The sequence below is a fragment of the Megalops cyprinoides genome, chromosome 12 (genome assembly GCF_013368585.1).
Source record: "Megalops cyprinoides isolate fMegCyp1 chromosome 12, fMegCyp1.pri, whole genome shotgun sequence".
In the NCBI taxonomy this organism is placed as follows: domain Eukaryota; kingdom Metazoa; phylum Chordata; class Actinopteri; order Elopiformes; family Megalopidae; genus Megalops; species Megalops cyprinoides.
Genome location: NC_050594.1, coordinates 15999851 through 16019840, shown reverse-complemented (window position 1 = coordinate 16019840; position 19990 = coordinate 15999851). Strand labels below are relative to the sequence as shown.

General features: G+C 47.5%; 1 protein-coding gene across 1 annotated transcript in view; it reads left to right on the top strand.

Moving 5' to 3' along the window:
- Positions 1-16988, top strand: part of pdss2 (prenyl (decaprenyl) diphosphate synthase, subunit 2) — a 35469-nt gene extending 18481 nt beyond the window's left edge. Inside the window, exons 3-8 of the mRNA XM_036541556.1 lie at positions 1507-1705; positions 10629-10703; positions 11783-11956; positions 13587-13718; positions 14307-14342; positions 16479-16988. Of these exons, the coding sequence (XP_036397449.1) occupies positions 1507-1705; positions 10629-10703; positions 11783-11956; positions 13587-13718; positions 14307-14342; positions 16479-16634 (772 nt within the window). The 3' untranslated portion in view covers positions 16635-16988. The remainder of the gene's footprint in view (positions 1-1506; positions 1706-10628; positions 10704-11782; positions 11957-13586; positions 13719-14306; positions 14343-16478) is intronic.
- Positions 16989-19990: the final 3002 nt, after the last annotated feature.

Genomic DNA, 19990 nt, shown 5'->3' with positions numbered 1-19990 from the left:
GTGTATGTGTGTTTGGGGTGGGGGGTTGAGGGGGTTGGGGGCGAATAGGGTAAGCCTTGAGTGTTTTAAGGACCGAGCACTGTTTTTGATCAGTTTCTGTTTCATGTGAGATGTGTTGATGTGATGAGATATGGCTCTGTGTCTTCGTGTGTATACCACTGTATACATGTAGATGTGTGTCTTCTGCATGCATTATTCGTTTGCACATCTTTAATTTCACAGGATTTTGGGCATTGATCCCAAGACCCTCTGGTCCAAAGGGCCAGTTCCCTGAACAGTTCCTCAGTGATTATCCATTTTATAACCTTCCAATGGAACGCAGATACACAAAGACTGCCTGTCCTTTCCCCGATTATGCTTTAAACAAAATGTTCGATGTCGTGGAATCAGTGCCCTTTATTACCCACCATGCACTGGCATGAACCTCAGCGCAGCGGAGCAGGCGCTGGTCACCGTCTCAGAGCGCTGCCGAACAATGGTTGTGATTGAACAGGAAAGAGCGATATTAACACGTTTTTAATAAAGGCTCGCCAAGCACCCGAAACGACATGCAATTACCTGCAACCTGCGAGCGCTCCTGACGGGGCGGACTTGACAGACCAGGGGAATCTAATTGTCTCATCAAGACGCTTTCTCGCCCGGTGAAAGATGTGTAAGTGGCCATCAGCGTGTCCGAACCTCCTCTGACAGATTTCCCCCGTCTCGCCGGAGCGGGTCCGTCCCATCCCGAAAGAGACCTGATTATCCCCGGAATGGCTGAATCAACATTTGATTATAGCTTCCTTACGCTCTGTAAAGAGTGTCATTCAATGACCAATTTCTTGTCTGTTCTCTCATAATCAAGAGTAGCTGTTATTTCTAACACATATTATGAGCTTTGCTGCTGGAGGTGATGTTTTTTTTTCCCCCTTCTTTTTGACTGGGAGTGTTTTTTTTCTTTTTTTTCCGAAATTGATTTTTTTTTCATGCAGATTGGATCAGAATGCAAATTGAGTTATTTGCTGTCAGTTAGGGGTGTTCATGCTGGCTTTTGAAACATTGACGTTTTGAATTCCTGGGATACTGGATAAAGAGACCAGAATATTAATGGCCCCCGTTTGAGCAGCACAGGCACCGGTGGGGTAGAACACCCCCTCTAATGTCCTTGACATCGGTTGCGTTTTGTTGTTTTCAGTTATTTAGTTAATGGTTTTGGGTATCGCAGTTAAAATATGCCCTTCACTGAAAGCAACAATGCTTTTGCTCGCTGTTTCTGTCCAAGCTGAACCATAAAAAGTAACTACACTTCCTTTTATGGTCTGCCATTAGCCAGTGTAGCATGTGATTTGCTATCTTTGAATGAATCAATTTTATTTGATGCAGCAAATTGCCTCACAAAGAATTTTAAGATGACAGAGCTTCAATTATGTTTCTGGGGCTTAAGATGATTATTTCGAAGTGTTAATTGCATCTGCTCAGATGTAATTGGCGTGGTTTGACCCTATTTCTCTGTGCTGTATGTTCTAGCCAGCGCAACCTTGCCGAGATCACGGAGCTCATCCACACTGCCTTTCTGGTGCATCGTGGGATTGTCAACCTCAAGGAGTGGACCAACTCCGATGGCCCGCTCAAAGACATGCAATTCGGAAACAAGATGGCCGTCCTGAGCGGGGACTTCTTACTGGCCAACGCCTGCACGGGGTTGGCCCAGCTCAACAACACGAAGGTATGGAGTCCACACTTTGCCGTGCTTACTGCACAGAAGGGCCACGTGGAGCAGTTTTCAGGGGAGCAGTGCAGAGCAGTTTTTAGGACAGCACTGTGAAGCAGTAAGCAGCAATGTGGAGCAGTGGTCAAGACAATAGTATTGGGCAGTGGTCAAGGAAGCAGTGAGGAACAGTGGTCTGGGGAGCAGTATGGAGCAGTGGACAGAGCAGCGGTGTGGAGCAGTGGTCAGGAAAGCAGTGTGGAGCTGTGCTCGGTGCTGTGCGCCCTTGCTGTTCGGCTTCTGAATCATTTCATCTGAGCAGTTAATGTAAAAAACCACCATTGTAAATAGGTCAGAAGGTGTACAGTATGTGTTAAATGTGCTGTAGGATACAGGAGAAAAATCTCTCGTATGCAGTACCTGTCTTCAGAGGGAGGAGAGGAGCTCGTCTTGCGGAAAATTTGTGGAGATTGTGTGTGCCGGGCCTTGCTGAACCTCCTTTAATTTAGCCCTCTTCTGGAGCAGGGATTCGCCTCTGATAATGAAATGCAAATCTGTTTTCCGACTGCCAGGGGGAATATTAGCAGAGTCAATTATTTTTCCGGGGGCATTTCCCTCTGGATTTTCTCTGTGGATGCAGGGGTAACGGTCCCCCGCACGGCGCTGCAAGTTTTAAAATCTCGCCCCCTCTGTCCTTTGGGTGCTATTGCAGGAGATTTCCGCTTCGTAAATGCAGCACAATGATCACTCTCTCAGTGAATGTCAATGCAGTCTTGCGAGTGACGCCATTACAGTTGGTGTCTGTAAACCATATAATGTTACACGTCTCAATGGGGTTTATTATTATCCTTTTTCATTTTTTTCTCCTCTTTCAGTCAAAACATGGTGCAGATTTTAAGTTCAATAAAATTAAATAAATATTTTTTTGCTTCAAAATAAGTAAATGAAACCGTTGATGGAAATCATAGTACTTCTGAACAGAATGTAATTTAACACGGCAAGTGATGTTTGTATATGTGTGTCTGTGTGTGGTGTGTGTGCATTTGTGTGCGTGTGTTTGTGTGTGTGTGTGTGTGTGTGTGTGTGTGTGTGAGAGAGTGTGTGTCGGGGAGTCCCTGTCCTACCCCTGGCACGGTTGCAATGTGTCTACATTGAATTTAAGTCAAGACTGCATTCTGTAGTATGTGCCTGTGCTCTGCTTGTCAAAGGCACTTTTCCTGGGTGCTACCTGCCACTGTGTGAGAGGCAGGAGAGTGGCTGGAAAGTGTCAGCAGTATTGACCTTCCAGTCCCAGAGCAGCAGGCCTTTCGGAGGGGGGAGCCAGGGGGGGTGGGTGGGGGTGCACTCCTCAGGAATGCAAGGAATATTGATGAGAACATAAACAGTCTATTCAAACGAGTTAAACACCACTTATAAACGCTATCTGTGTCAATTTGGCCCTGGCCAGAGCTTATTGATTAAATCAACAGATCAATGTTTTAGCTTCAAAGCCACTGCAGGGTCTTTTACATGCACAGACAAATAAGTGCGTACACACACTCACACACACACACACACACACACACAAGCATTTGCACTCACGCCCAGAAATACATGCACGCGCAAATGCACAAACACCTGAAAATGTGAAAATGGTCAGGAACGGAGATAGATGGCGAGAGATGCACTGGAGGGAAGCCTTGGAGAGAGGCTGCAGCTCGTTGAGGATTTAATGGGATTGGGGGCAGGCGCGGATCATGTGCTCTTTGGGGGGAGCCCGCTGCAAGCGAGGGAAGGGAATGGAACGTGATTAGAAACAATTCCGCAGAACGTTAACATAAACAAGGAGAACTTGTGAAACTGGCGAGCCAGCTCACTTGGCAGCGCTTCCGCGAGGACTTGGATGCCCTTAACACTACCCTTATCCTCAACCCCACCCCCTCTTTCCTGTCTTCCCACCCCCCGGCCCTCTGATTGACAGCTTGCCCGTCACTGCCTCGGCACTTGGTGTGGTCATAGCCGCGCCTCGGTGTCCGAGTCCCCTCAGCGGTGCTGTTTTCGCAGGCGCAGCGTCCGCGATCCCCCATGCCTCCCCTGTTTGCTGCCTCTGTTCCTAATGCTTTGTGTTAAATCAGCTGGCTCGCCTCTCGTTTGCGACAACACCGCTGCAGCGCGTTTGGGAATCCACTCTTCTGGCACCGAGCACCATGTCTGTAGCTTATATAAAATCCTTTACGTGAGGGGCGAAGTTGCTGCCGCAGCGCTGAGCGGTTTTTTGCTTTTGTTTTTTCGTGTTTCGCGTTCCCAGTGTGCCATCCCGCTGCCCCGCGGTGATGCCCAGCACCCCACCCCCTCCTCCCTGCCACCCACGGCCGCGGCGGGCGAGGGGGCCGAATTCCCTCTCAACCCCGGCGTCCCGGGGGGCTGCGTCTCGGGGCTCGGTGGGCGGCCCCCACTTGCACGCCACAGATCATCTTCTACGCGCCCGCCCTGAGCCAACGATGACAGACCCTGTCACCAGCGCGCCCCGCAGAATGCGCGTCCCTCTGAAGATCAAAATAAACGCGATTCCTGCCGGCTTCGGGCCGGACCGGCTCCCCCTCGGCAGCGCACGTCTGGGCCCGCCTCGGGTGAACCCGAGGTCAGCCAGTCCGAGCGGTCGCCCCGGATCCTGGCTCGCGCACACCGGCCTCGCGTTTAAAAGAGACAAATGAACATGACACCTCCTTAAAACAGCGATATACGCGTAAATGGAAATGATCTGGTCTCGAAATTCAAGTATCCTTTTACCATGCCTCGTGTGACTGGAATCAGCAAGTAAAGTTTTAGGCCTAAAATATTTACTAGAATTTTTTGGGGGTTTTTTTGTGGAGAAACAGGTGAGTATATGAAATATGAAAAGTCGGGCTTTTTTTGTCCATGCAATAGTGTTACCAGCGAAGAGCCAATGGGAAGCTTTGAAATGCTTCCATGTCTTCGGCTGCAAAGTCCAGCAAAGGCGTGCAGTATCGGGTATCAACCAACTATTTATTGCGGCTGAACGCAGCGGCACTGGACATGTGATGGATAGGATGGGGCCAGTTGCGCAGCCAGAGGCCCTAAGAAGGCAGGGCTACGCAGCCAGAACTGCAGCAGAGCAGATGGAACTAGAGCGGAGCGCCTTCTTATGGAGCTGTTCTGTCATTCTGAGGCGCCCCCTGCTGGAGATAAGTAGTACTAATCACTTAAAGGCAAGCAGTTTTTTTTCCCCTGAATTAATCCCGGGGAGCAAGACTCCACCGCACTCTGAATTCATTGTTTCATAATGTATTTTTCCATTGGCAGAACCTTCAGACCAGAACCACATATTTAATTATCACTCAGGCGCTGGCTAATCAAGAGCACATTTTACCTATAACGTCGTATCGCATACTGTTAAACTGTGCCACACTTGCAAAAGAATGTGTTTACATTACCAGTTGTGTTGAATTGGGTAGGCTGATTTCACATTGCATTTTGTTTGAGTTGTCCACTGAGCCAGTGTGCCCATCGATCCAAGCGACTTTTTAATCCCTCTCTCAAATCCAAACTTTTTTTTTTCTTTTTTTTTTTTTCTTCTAGAGGGAAATACTGAAGCAATTAAAATTCATTCATCAAGTAATTAAGATCTGAGGCGGAAATGAGATTCGTCGCACGAGTAGCGTAGCCGTGTTCTAAGAGCGTGTTTCGAAAAGCGCCGTGGCAACCCGTCACGGAAACGGGGACACCAATTTTCCCCTCGACTGAAGGAACACAGGGGACGCCGTGATGAATGGCGGTTTGCGCGCTGGTAGACAAACAGGTGTATGGAGGGAAGGGACGTGTTTCCTTGCTTTATTGAAACGGTGATGGCGCCGCGTGGCAGAGCTGGCAGCGTGTGGCTGCTATTGCCGCGCTGATCCTCATTTAGATGGATCGCTCTGCATATGAGGACGTGATGGAATCTACAGGCTGTTGTGGAGGAGGGCGGAACTCTGTCTCCTGTATTTTCTTTTTTTTCCTCATAAGAAGAGAACAAGAAGAGCCATTAATCACCAGTACTGTGTGTGTGTGTGTGTGTGTGTGTGTGTGTGTGTGTGTTTGAAGGGGTGCATGGAAAACCTGCTGAGAGAGTATGGGAAGGGGGGGGGGGGTGAGGGAGAGGGATCAATGAAGGAGTGAGAAACGGAGGAAAAGAGATGAACTTGCACTGTGCGTGCCCTGCGGAGTGTGATTGAGAGAGGAGGACCCTATCTCTCCATCCTGATCTGTGCTCACCCACTCAAACTCCATGCATCACTAGGCTTCTGAAGGAGGGAAGCACAGGGGTGGACAGGGGGTCTAGGATTGGGTTATATGGAGGAGTCTCTAGGTTTGTGTATCTCAGAGGTGATGCAAGAATGGATGGGTCTTTATGGGAAGGTGTGACATACCCTGATCAGAGGGGTCGAGGTGGGAATGCTGCAGAGTATTTCAGCATACAGGTCTGTTACACACCTCTTCAGACTAGAGTCTAACATCAGCTTCTGATGGTGTATGTGCAGCCCCACCCAAATTTCGACAGCAGATGCACTTACAATGTCTCTCTCTGTCTATGACCTGCTTATGCCATTTGTAATTATTTGTTCCTGGAATGGGGGAAGGTAAGAAGAGAAGAGCATCATGGTCCTACCAGGACACAAGCCCATGGCCAGCTAGTTCAGGCGCCTGGGCTCTAACCAAACCATGCAAGGTCTTACCCATCCACCTGATACGCTTTGAGGTTATTCCATTTTCGTGCCAGGATTGTCTAAGTGTTTTTGAACCTTATGTTTTCAGTTCAGTACAGACATGGAAGTGAAATAAGGAAAGCTCAAAAATCCAACTCTATGTGCAACGCAGCATTTGTTTTTTTTTATATCTCATGCTAAAAATCATACAATATTAAATGGTAAAAAGCCCCATTTTTGTGTCTGGCTCCTCGGAGCAGCTGCTCGGAGCCGATGCGCTTAGATCACCGTCGGTGCTGGGACATGAGCTGAGCTGACAGTGACTAGTTACCCACATCTGTGTCTTTGGAAGGCGGATTTCCCGAGGACATGGCACAACCCCTCCCCTCTGCCTGCCCCCCGCAGAGGGCCCGCCCCAGCAGGTGTGTGCTAAGCAGCGGGGCACGCCGACTCTGACAGCTCTGTGTTTGCACGTCTGAACCCCTGCTTTGGAAGCTGGGGGGAGAGGGCAGGCTAGGGGAGGCGTGACTGATACCCCCTCTGCAGAGCTCAGGGGAGGAAACGGTTAAGTTCGGGGTGAGGGAAGTCGGGGCATGACTGTCCATCTTCGTCTTTCAAGGAGAGGATGAGGAAAACAGGCCTGCAGGAAGACCTGCAATCAGACCTTAGACAGGGAGAGAGAGGAGAGACCAGGACTGATGCTGTGTCGTGTGACTCTCTGATTCAACAGTTTGAGAACTCTCTTTCATAGTATAAAAGAGAGAGGGAAGCTGTAGCTGTGCCCATCTGATATGTATACACACACACACACACACACGTACACATACGGAATAGGGAATGGTGTTATCACACACAAGACAAGACACAGTCACGAGACAGGGGAGTTGCTGTTGCTAGGACTAACACACACACACACACACTTGAGAAAGAGGCGTTGTTACAGTGACTTTGACATTTGGCATGAGCTGGTGTGTTATTGGTGCATTCCTCTTCGCATTACCCAAGCAGCCGGTCTTGGGGCTGCGAGCGTTTCACAAACCAGAACATTTTTCAGTGAGTGATTGATCTGTATTATGTGTCCCGGCCTTGAGAGGAATCCTGGGACAGCACTTGTATAAATGGTAATGCGATCCGGAGCCGCGGCTCTGGTTTCTCCCCTTCATAGACCTGTTGGCGATACTTGATCCGCCTGGATTTGGGAATGGGGCTTATCTGATACTTTCCAAAAAAAGCCCCTCATTTTCTCTATTCCCAAAGCTAACTAAGACGGCACATCTGGTAACACTGTAGGGGCATTGTCCTTTTGGTTTTCGCCAGAGCTCGGATTGCCTCAATATTTCCTCAAGGATCCGGTTACCCAGAGGGCAAGGGGACTCTGAGTGAGCTGTGTTTATACCAGCCTCTCAAATAAAAAACGTCTGGATTTAATGAAAAGGGGTGTTTTTGTAGTGTGTAATATATTCTTCTTTTTCCTGCACTTTGTAAAGGACAAATGATTATATGTATATAATTGTTAGATAACTAGGGTCTGTCATATACATATAAGTTGCACGTTATGTAAACATAAACACAGACGGAGTATTTAATACATTCATAATCTGGGTTGAGCCAGACATATTCTTTTTGTTGAGAAATCATTGGAAAATAGGGATGAAATCAGGTCTGTACTAATTGAGCATCTTTGTTACAGGTGTAATGATAGATGGTTAGTCGGGCTGCTTAATAGAACGAGATAAGTCTGGTTATTTTACCCCCTTGGATTAATATTTTCTAATTATAGTCAAGGAATTATGGGAGAAAGCATGGAATCTGAGCTGAGCGCCCATGGCCCCCCTCAGGTAGTAGAGGGTACTGCAGACTGAATGTGACACTGAATTTCATTGTGTGAATTACACCGACAGGATCAATGGAGCTGCCCTGAAGAGAAGGCAGAACTTTGATCACTGTGGAGTTACTGTAGATCTGTTTCACTTTCTCAGTAAATGGAGTTTACTACAAACTTTGATCTCAGGTAGGGGGCAGCCACCTACTTGTAAGTGAATTACGTACAGAAATTTTTCAGTGGCTATTTATGGAAATGGTTGGGAGATAGGTGCATATGAATATACTGGAATTGTATTAGGGAAGGGTTATGCGGAGCAAGACATCTAAACTCATAGCCGCTGTCCATCACTCAATGAGCCATATCTCACCTCACAATCCATATCTTAGCCGATAAAAGATGGACCTCAGACTTGGACCAGAGACCTCCAAAGAACAACTGTAATATTGTTTCAGACACTTAGAATCCCGCTGAAACTTTATGCACATATATTTTGATGGCCATTTTATTGCTTGGTTTGTCCCTGCAGGGATACTGTTGACTCCAGTAGTGTAGTATAAGGAATCCAGTCATCTCAATTTTCTGGTATGGCTAAATTAAACAAGCTGCTCATGAATGGAGCAATAAAAGTGCTCTCTCTCTCTGTATTTCGTTGTCACGCACTCACTGTTACTCACTCTTTCTCACTCTCCCACTGTCTCTCTCTCTCTCTCTGTATTTCTTTGTCACGCACTCACCGTTACTCACTCTTTCTCACTCTCCCACTGTCTCTCTCTCTCTCTCTCTCTCTCTGTATATCTTTGTCACGCACTCACTGTTACTCACTCTTTCTCACTCTCCTGCTGTGTCTCTCTCTCTCTCTCTCTGTATTTCTTTGTCACGCACTCACCGTTACTTACTCTTTCTCACTCTCCCACTGTCTCTCTCTGTCTGTATTTCTTTGTCACGCACTCACTGTTACTCACTCTTTCTCACTCTCCCACTGTCTCTCTCTCTCTCAGAAGGAAGCAGCACGTCTTTGGCTGTTTTCCCTCTTCCGCCTGCTGTAGGGTATTGTTAAAAGAAGAGATGGGATAAAACGAGGCTCAAATTTTAAAAAAAGAGAGAAGGGTGAAAATAAGCGTTGGTGTGTGTGTGTGTGTGTGTGTGCGGCATGGTGAAAAGGTTTTGAAGAGCCCGTGCGCTCAGCGGCGGCCCCTCGAGAGACGGGAATGAAAGGTCCGCTCGGCTGCCTTTATTTTCTTACGCCGGGGCTGTTTGCTTGCGGAGCGTCGGGTTCCCTTTGAACGCTAACGAACCCGTGGGCTCCGTTTTCTCCAGCGCCTCAAAGTTAGTTATCCGTCAAGTGGAAAGTGAAGACTGCTGCCGAGCGCAGGCTCCTCTAATTTTCCCCCGCGCGGCACTGCTATTGCAGGTGGAAACACTTGTGGGTGACAGGCGCGTGTGTGCGAGTCTGTGTTTGCGCATAGTCGTCTGTTATTCAACTGTTTTTGCCCCTTTCCAGCCCAGACTAACCGAGAGGTTTGGGAGTGGGGGGGCGGGGGGGGGGGGGGGGGGGATTCTGACTTGTACCTCTCTGACAGAAGATGGGAAAAGGGGTGAATGCTAGGAGGGAAATTTATTAACACTGGAGCAGACATCTGCATTCCCCCTGAGCCCCATTAACCCTTCCCTCTTGACGTTTCTGTATTTTGACTTCCCATCTGCATTTCGGTGTCTATGACACCGCAGGCCGGACACCCGATATGTGTGTATAATGTGGTTTTAACGTCTGGGACTATAAATAAGACGTTGAATTAGCAAAGCTGAGTCTAAATATGCTTTGCGAAAACATGGGCTAGTCTGTATGGCAGCAATAATGAGACCTGATCAATTTACAGCACACTTCAAACCCCCCCCCCGTCCGACAGGCCCTCACATCTATTCCCTTACGAGGCAGTCTCTCACCTTTCACAATGACGTGTTTCAAACTCACATCCAGTGGCCCTTCGTGTACATGCAACTCTTGCTCTCACCTGGCCCTCTTGCCCCTGTGCCTGGCTCTGTTGTCCCCAATAATACAGAAGGGACCGAACACAGGGAGGATGTAATGTTGATGAACTTTGAAAGCATCACTGAGTTGAGGGGCAAATCACATTCTCCTCATTTCCGTTTCTGCATACCAATTATATTAAACGAGGGGCTATTTATATTAAAAAGTGTGGAAACATTGCCTGTCCAGGATCTTCCTGTCGATTGCAGTGCGCTGTTGGGCCAGACTTTAAGTCAGGCCTGGGGTGTACTGAATCATAAATCCCCACCGGATTGAATGAATATTTGATGACCACTCTTGTTTTGCACTATATGTCTTTCTCTTTGCAGAGGGAGATGAAATTGTAGAGGAATAACAGAAAACTGTTGTCTTTTTTCTTTCTCTCCATCTGTTGTGGCCCAGGTTGTGGAGCTCATCTCTAGTGCCATCGGTGACCTGGTGCAGGGCATATACTACGAGAACTCCTCAGCCGTGGAGGTGAGACCTGTGTTCCTCGCAGCCCTCTGTCTCCTGTCGTCCCCTTCTAACTGCACGCTCAAGCATTAACAGGAGACATTCACAGCTTCCGTGCAACAGCTGTTGTCAGATCTGCAAGCCTTCATTAGAAAGTCCTTTCTCTGTTTGCTAGAAGGGCTCTGGCTGGGGCTGAGTGTGGGGGTGTCCTGTCTACTCCTTCTGTTGCCTGCTGCTCTTAAAGGAGTGATCCAGGTGCCTCCCGATTTCAGCCTACCATACTGTATTCCTTCCGAGTCCTGTCACTATCTGCTGTCCTGGTGAAGTATGTCTATGCCATTGAGCAGTCATATTTCATATAGTCTTGATTATAAGCACTTTATACAGTGCCTCTGTTAATTGTTTTTAAAAATTTGCCATTGTTCTATTCTGTTTCCCCAACTCTCTGCCAAGCTCCAGTGGGCTATGTTGGATATTACGCAGGCCTGACTCACAAGCCCTGTCAAAGTAGGTGAGAACTTGCAGTGCAGAGGAAGAGGCCTGCCCTCTGAATTATGAGTGACAAAAGAAAGTTTGTGAGGGCAGTGTTGTAAACAGTAGTAGGAGATGTCTGTCTTGACGTATGTCCTCCTGGATGGGAGGAGATGGTCTCTGACGGCCGAGAGGGCGTTGCTGGGACTCCAGTTACCTCTCAGCCCTTTCAGAGGGGAGAGTTTCCGAGCAGAGAAGCGCCTCGTTTTCTTCCTCACCCCCGGCTTCGGTTTCAGGCCATTTCTATTTTCTCCCCCCCATATCTTTGGAAGTAACAGGTATTAATTGTTACAAGTCTGGAGGCTTTTGAAGTCCCCCCCTCCTCCCCTTCTTGCGTTTCGTTCGGTTATTTTTGAGACCAGGACTCTGACTCTCAAATTTCCTTCTCCTTGTCTGTATCTCACTACCTGTTTCCTGTACTGTGTGGAAGTAAACAAACAACTTCTGTATGTTGCTGTTTGAATCATCTTTAAATGAATGGTAGTCATGTAAGCAATTGTAGTCATTGCAGTTTTGAGCATATTTTCCATCCAAATGCATCGCAACTAACAAAAAGATGAACTTTTTTAAAGGAGAGCTGTCCATCTGATGACATCACAGTGGCCTCGTGGGAGGAGCAGATGTTCCTTTCCCATGGTGCTTTGCTGGCGAAGAGCTGCCAGGCAGCCATGGAGCTAGCTAAGCATGACAAGCAGGCTCAGGTGCTGGCCTACCAGTATGGCAAGCACATGTCACTGGGCCACAAGGTATGTGGGTGGGGGGTATACAGAAAACCTATGATGCTCAGATCAGGGCTTTCTGATAAGGAAAACGGAAGGAAGAAAATGAAGACACCCTTCCAAGGTCATTCACATCTCTTGTTAAGCTCTCCAGGTGGTTTTCACATCCTCCATCCCCTAGTTTCTCTGTAGCTATCCTCCCAACATGCACATTGAGATTTTCAGGTGTGGGGAAGCGCTCTGTCTTTTGTAGGATATCATCTGTGGAACCCCTGATGTGCCTTCTACTCCATCAGTTGATTTTCACATGTTTAATAATAATGATAATCATAATCATCATCATCATCATCATCATCATCATCACCACCAATAGATCAAGAATGATCACAGTCACAGGTACCATAAGTGAACACTTGTTGCAAACTTTGTTTTGCCAGGCCTGTTAGGACTGCAGATTCTCTAACTTTTTAAAAAACATTGCTCTGAAATTGAAAATTTTAGCTTTTTAGCTGTATTGGTAATTGTTCATTTTAACTCTCTATTACCCTGAGTGTTTATCCCTCTAATTCTAGTCTCCTGTCATTTTAATTGCATATATGAATACAGATCCCTGCTAATTCCCTCTTCTTTTAGTTTTTAGGTATTCTGATTTCTTCCCTCACACATGCACAACACCTTGAGTTTGTGAAAAGTGATTTATATTTAAAATGTAAAATACTCATTCAGGAGCAAACGGAAGTCTGCCCAGAGCTGCCGTGCTGTACTTGCACAACAGTAGGATTACTTCTGTGCTTGCGTTTCTGCATCTGTGCCATGAAACCTTTATCGGTTTCTGAGTTTTCGGCATTGTCTTTTATTGTTGCCTCACTTGAAAAGTTGCACCTCTTTTGTTTGACCACGTGCTTGTGTGGATAAGGTCTTCGCTGCACGTTCCATATTCCACATTCCATCTTGTTTTGTCATTTGGTAAGAGAGTAAAGATTCCTATAAGAATGGGCTTGTGTACATCCGCATACACACACACGCTGAGTTCTTGAGCACCTGCGCCATGCCATGCTTTGCCACAAAGCCACCCGCAGTTAAAAGCCAGCACACGCAGAGAGAGAGAGAGAGAGAGAGATTGGTTCCGTGTGTTTCCTTTATGAGGGAAGCGCCTCAGACAGATCGGATGTGACAGCAAGCAGGCCGGATCACAGGTTTATTCCCTGGCCCGATGTTCCCCTTCAAAGCGTGTCACTTCCATTGTGCGTGATGCTCGCTTCAAACAGGAAGCGCTCTGAGAGGGGAGAGGAAAGGGAGAGAGAGGGAAGGAGAGGAGACCTGCTGTCTCTCAGAGACCCTCAAGCATACACGTGATGATGATGATGCATTTGCAAGAAGTTTAGGAAAGTCTGCTCTTTAGTTTGGTTGGGGGATTCCTGTAACGCATGTGCATTATATCTTATGGGTTTTTGAGGCATGCACCCAGACACACAAACGTATACAATATTTACTTATTTTTCTTGTTGGAGTAAAGCAATTGATTGATCAACAGTATGTGGCGATCCTGTTTCAGTGGCTGTATGATTGAGGGGTAACAGTGAATGCTTTTCTGTTTTCTTGTGTGTGCATGTGGATGCGTGTGTGTGTATGTGTGCATGCGCGCCTGTATTTTCAGATGAACTCCGACCTGCAGCCCTTTCTGAAAGCGACTGCTGGCGAGCCTGTGTCCTTCAGCCTGAACTCCGCCCCGGTGGTTTTCCACCGTCAGATCGTGGGGCCAGAGGGCTGGCTTCTCCAGCTGCAGCAGGTACAGGCGCCGCCCTGACACACCTGAACTGACCTGAGGTAACCTGACTGCTCCCAGGCACAGCAGAGTTTAAGTGGATTAATCCATGTGAGGGTTGTAACGTGTCACAGTTTTGCAGCGCTTTATTTGATTAGCAGACTCTTGCATAGCAGGGCGGTGTCCTGAGAAAGAATCTTTATAGATTGTAAGATATATATAACTCTTGACCTTTAGCACAGTGTCTCACCCACTGCTGCAACAGACTGTTGGGGCTGGTTGCTAGTGAAAGTTAAATATGAAATCAAAAAATGTTTCTTCAAGCAAATGTTTTATACAAAATAGCATATTCATCCCAATTAATCCTGACAAACCAATTCATTCTTTTTTTTTTAATAATGAAAGAGTACAAGTAATTCATAAAATAAAGGGCCTTGTCCCAAATGACATCAGAACCCACAGTTTATACAGCTGTATACTGGTCATTAGACCAGTACCCAAAGCATAGCATCAGAAGGAGAAATGTGACACAGTGAGGTGTGGTAGCATGTAGAAATGCATTGCGCTGATCATTGACCATTTCTCTCATGCTCTCTTTCTCTTTCAACACAGGCCACAACCATCGGAAGACAGCTGGACTACTCCAAGGTGGGCTGGTTGGAATTTCTTTTGTGACCCATTACTGTCTGTTGTGATTTTTTATGTATAGTATGTAGTCTAATGACGTCTGGTGTCTGACAGCCCTCTGCAGGGTGGCAAATGTAATGGTAACGTTGCATGTTTTACGCCCTTACAGTATGCAGCCCTTGACTAAATGCCCCAGCCATGCCCCATCTTCTTCACCCTTCTTTTTAAAGCACCTGTATACAGTGCAAACCACCTGTATTTCAGATTGACTTCTGTTACAGTAACGTTGTGCTTATTGACAGGTAAAAAAAACGATCCGGTCGAATTACCAAGAACGCAGAGTGCAATCACAAGTCGTGCTCAATCTTTGTTGTCCGTTGTCATTCTGCCTGCTTGCCTGCCTGCCTCACTGAAGGAGTACTGGGAGTGGGTGGGGGGGGGCGGGGTGGGTGGTGGGGTCGTGGTGTTAGGTTTGGTGTGGGACGGGGGGGGTGTCTGTTCACAGTAACTGATAGTGAGATGAAGATTCGGTCTCCAAAGTCAGATGGAAAAAGAACCAAGGGACACATGGGGGGCAGGAAGAGTTTGAAGGAAGGAGGGGATCTCGAGTCGCGTCTGAAACCAGATCGGAGGGGATAGAGTACCCAGCCTATTTGTGGAGGAGACAGGGTGGCTCTGTGACAATGGCATCAGAGAAACTCCTTCGCCGGAGTGGGGCGTGGGTCGGCTGTCTCTCTCCAACTCTACCTCCCAACCCACCAACAACCATCTGACAAAAGCCTTCACTGGGGGTGACCAGGACACAGGGGGTGATGTCACTCCAAACACACTGTGTGCAGTTTCGGCAGAGGCATCCAGAGCCATTTAAACTTCATACATACCACTGTGCGGAAAGTGTAGATAGAAATAGATCTGTATATCAGTAATTAGTCTGAGGCCCAACGTGCAGGTTCTGGAAGTTGTCTTCAGTGTAAGAGTTCATGAATGTTGTCCTCCACGTAATTACCTTCGGAATTTTCTGTCACATACACTTAAAACCTCTGTACTGATGTATGGATGGTATAGTTCAGTTAAACACACATCTACATGCAGTAGATGGTGTTAGTGCCATTGCTATGTGCATGGCAACAAAATTCTGCAGCGCCTCAAAGTTTTTAGTGCAAGAGTTCAAAGTGGAGTACTCTGCCCAATTAGTTTTTGGGCAGTTTGGAAATGTCTGTCACCCCTACCTTTCCCTGCCTTTAACAACGTGAAGATGAAGAGTAAATCAAATGAGAAGAGACATGTGGAGTGCCCACCATACGGTCCCTGTGCCAGGGGCCGCCCCCTTCCCCCCCGCTCCGCTCCCCCAAAGGGAACATTTCTCCACATTAACACGGAGCAGCCATGCTCGCTGCCTGCTGTTTTTAAGACATGGCCCAGAGGGCCTTTTCAGCACAACTTGTCCCAGAATTCATTATCCAAACTGCCGTCAGCTAAAGCTGTCCTGAGTGAAGCAGGCCTTGGCTGGGCAGACAAGCTTTTGTGTGTGTGTGCGCAAGTGTGAGTAAGTGTCCATAACTGTACGTGCGTGCATGTGTGTGTTTGTCTGCCTGTGCATGGACATGTATTTCCTCATCTGACATTCATTCACAGTGGCTTTTATTCTTTGCATGCATGGTATGTATTCCACCATTTAGGGTGGATCTGAAAATGTCTGACAGCATTTCTTAAGTGACAGAGAGAGTGGAATTATGGCATATTATTTGTATGTCAGTCCAGCCCACTAGATTTGAGATCGAAGGGGCATTACTCTCAAACTTTCAAATGGTCATAAGCTTTCCAGTATGATTTGATATCAGAATGTGGCTGTTTCTCAGTGAACTGTGTTGCATTCAGGGTCAGAGGGTGTTCAGACGCTCAGATGTTCAGACTTCAGATGGGGTTCTGTGTTTTCATCGCTACAGAAATGAAATAAGTCTCAGCTTCTGTTAATAAGATCTAATAATATTAATCTAAAGAGCTACAGTAGTAGTAATAATGTGTGTAGCTCACAGACAACAGGCGCTCTATTGTTGAATTGTGTTTTACAGGAATACCAATGAGAAGCAGTGCTGTTGAGAAAGTGTTTCACTGGCTCAATGTGCCTGATTGTTTCGGACATTGTTTTGTCTACAGCTTTGGGGAGCGATCAAGGCTGAGAAAGGTGTGAGCTCGGCGATCGACCTGTGCTGTTACCATGGAGACAAAGCGCTGGAGGCCATCAGGTGTTTCCCTCCCTCCGAGGCCCGATCCGCCCTGGAGAACATCGCCTGTGCCGTCGCGAAGTTCTGATCCTCCGAGCCGGGGCCCGCTCCAGAGGCCAGCGCTGCTGCTTGCACTGTGGTGTTCGGCCCAGTTTGCTGAAGTCCAAAACGTCACTCGTTGGCATCACAAAGCTGTGACCACATTTTGTGTCTGACAAGCTGGATGCAGAGATGCGCTGTCTGATGGACCCAAAGCTCTGGCTCAGTCAGGTTTGTCACAGAGCTGTGATGGACCCAGCTTTTTTTAACCCACTGATTCCAGGGCGGTCTGATTTGGGAAAAAAAGACATTTTTACTTCCGACATCAGAGATGTCAGATTCATTAGATTGCCTGCAATGTCACCAAAGTCCTATTGGTGAAAGAAGCCAATAGGGAATGTATGCCATGAATGAGTGTTTTCTTATGTAATAAATATCCTATTGTAATCAAATTATGGTAGTTGTGCTTCCGTTTTGTCAGAATTTTGTGTGACGTGTAGCTGCCTTTTTGTTTGTTTTTACAGGGGGGCCAGTTTTTTTTCCTTCCTCTTCCGTGTTGCAGCAAACAAAATCAGGAAAAAAAAAGGTCGAGCAACATCCCCTGGCCCTGCCAGAAGCACACTTGAAGCTGCACAGGCAGAAATAATTAATGAGCCCCACTCCTGTGACCTCAGCAAATGGACAGGAAATGCGGTGGTATTGATTGGGCCGCGCGAGGTCTGGCGCCAGAGAGGTGGCCTGTGGTTTCCCAGCGCTCGCTCCGAGGGCACAGGGGGTGTGAAGCGGCGGGTGTTGCCCGGCCTCCCGACACCTCTCGCCCAGCGGGGCGAGCGAGGGCACGCCTCGCTGAAGGACGACTCGCAGGTCGGGGGGAGGGGAGGGGAGGAGCGGCGTGCCCAAAACTCGAGGACGTCGACCCGGGTCCCCAGGTTTTTAAGCCCCTCGTGTTTGTGGCCGTGTTAGAGGAATGCCACGTTGCCTTTACTCAGCTGGAACAGAGCGCTCTCTGGTGAGCCTCTGGCCATCGCTGAAATATTAATCTTCCCCTTTAGCGGACATGGGAAACTCACAGGAAAACTAAAAGGGCTAAAAAAAAAGAGAAAAAAGAGAAAACAGCAGGGTTCCTGCAGAGATCTTTTTTTATTTTTTGCTCTGTACAGAGTGAAATCATTACCTGTTTGCTAAGCAAGCCAAATAAATTGCCATCGTGCTGTAAAAATTTTTACATCAAAGACTTGAAAGGGACTTTTTTTTCTTACACTTCAATATTTTCAAATAGTTAAGAGGGAATCTATGCTCAAGAATATTTTGAAAGCTGAGAGCAAATGATTTTTTCTTTCCGTGTGAGCTGTTTATTTTGGTGTTTTGTTTGCTTTTGCGGTGCGGTGGTTTTTCACGGAGCTGAGGGGAGGTGGCGGGGGGTCGGCGAGGATGGGACAATAACAGCCCCAATGACAGAGAGGGAAGGCCGCCCCCGGATCATGCCTCGCGGGAACCCGACCCTGTCTCTGTTTTGTTCATAGAGATGATTTCTGTGGTTTGCACGCGTGCAACCTGAGTGTGCCGTGGACAAGGAGGCTGAGTTTACATTAGTGATGTGGATAGGCCTGCAGCTCTCTCTCCCTCCCTGCCGTGCTGTAATTACAGCTGGCCACTGCAGACAGCCAGCACAGCAAACAGATTCCCTTTCAGCCCCCCTCTCACTCGCGGGACGAGGTTACTTTCACCCCGTGAGGGAGAGAGACAGAGGGGAGAGTGAGAACACCGGGCGCCCCCCCCCACCCCCCCGCCACCCCCGCATGCCACCCACAGGTTCATTAATGCAGGAAATGGGACGGTGTGTGGGCGGAGTTTGGACTCTCCAGACTTGGATAATGAATGAGCACATTTTTCTAGGAGAGAGAGAGAAAACACAATGGCTGTCTCTGCGAGGCCGGTACCCACCCCCAGGTGTTTATACGATGGGGCTGGACAGGAGGGGCGGAGCTAAGGCTTCTGAGCAGTGACAGGGGTGGGACATAAAGCACACCTGAGAAGAGATTGATTTTGTTAGTCAGCATACTACACTGAAAGAGAGAGCTGTCCTTAAAGTCTTCAATAAAAGCTGCCATTCCCCACACAGTCTGATGTATGTCCTCAGGATCACCTCTCACACCCGCTGCATTACTATGCGTTTAGTCATTTGGCAGGCACTCTTATTCAGAGTGACGTACAAAGCAAAAGTAAATACATACAGTAAAGCCATGTGAATAACTATACAGAATGTAATGTAATTTACATACAGATAATGCCAAACCACATCTGACCATGTTGCAATGCCTCATACAGTGTTACAGTAGCCAGTGCTAAACTGAATACAGATGAAACTGAATACATACACTAATCAAAATGTCAGCAGCTAGCTTAAAAGTGTAAAATCAATACCTTAAATGTCTGTATATGTTTAGGTGAGATTTAAGGGCATGATAAATAGCATGCCATAACACCTTGGCAGAAGTATCCTTGCAGCGGCTGATGCTGCATTTCAGATGTCCTGGGGAGTGTGGGACTCTCTCTCAAGAACCATTGCTGGTTCTTCAGCACATGCTGCATATTGCTGGCCTTGGCCAAGGTATCAGGGCTGTAACGGACCAGTGTCTCTCTGTCTCACTCTTCCTTAACATATTAATAGTCCTAATAGTCCTGGATGCCATTGTCACCAGCATGAATCCTCCCATGAGACAATTAGCATGAAGTCATGTGAGATATTGGAAAATGTAGTTGGCTAGGAGTGAAGCCGCAGCATGTGTTCCTAATCAATGTTCACGGTTTAGGCTGATGAAAATGAAATATGTAGAAAATCCAATATCTAACACACACACGTACACACAGATGATGGACCCTCTCTCTCGGTCCAGCTCACTTTACTGGAAACACCTGTTAATCCCAAAGCAGTGATCATGAAGTCATTCACCTCAGTATGAAAGATGTGGTCTATTCCTCGGGGGAAAAAATGAGCAGAGAGTCTTAACGGTGTATTAACGAGCCGGTGTTCGATGAACGGTACCTGATGATCACAGCTCCGAGAGCGCCCGCTCGTGTGATGGGTCTCATCGCGGTCCTTGCGCATGTCTCACGCCTCATCGCCTGACAGATCAGACCGCCGGCTCTCGCTGTCACAGAGACAGCCCATTAGCTGAGTAATGACTGCCGTGCCGAGGCGCGAGAGGGACGAGATACACCTCTCGATGCGTTTCATTTGCACATTGCACGATTCTCTTATCCCGCACTAATATAGACATCGTTAGAGGCTGGTCACAGCACACTGGTCTTGTGCCTTGGCTGATGACGTCGTTGCAGAGCTGTTTCAAGCTTTTACCGCTTTAATGCAAAACTATGAAGTTCGTTTTTTTCAATTGCTCTCTA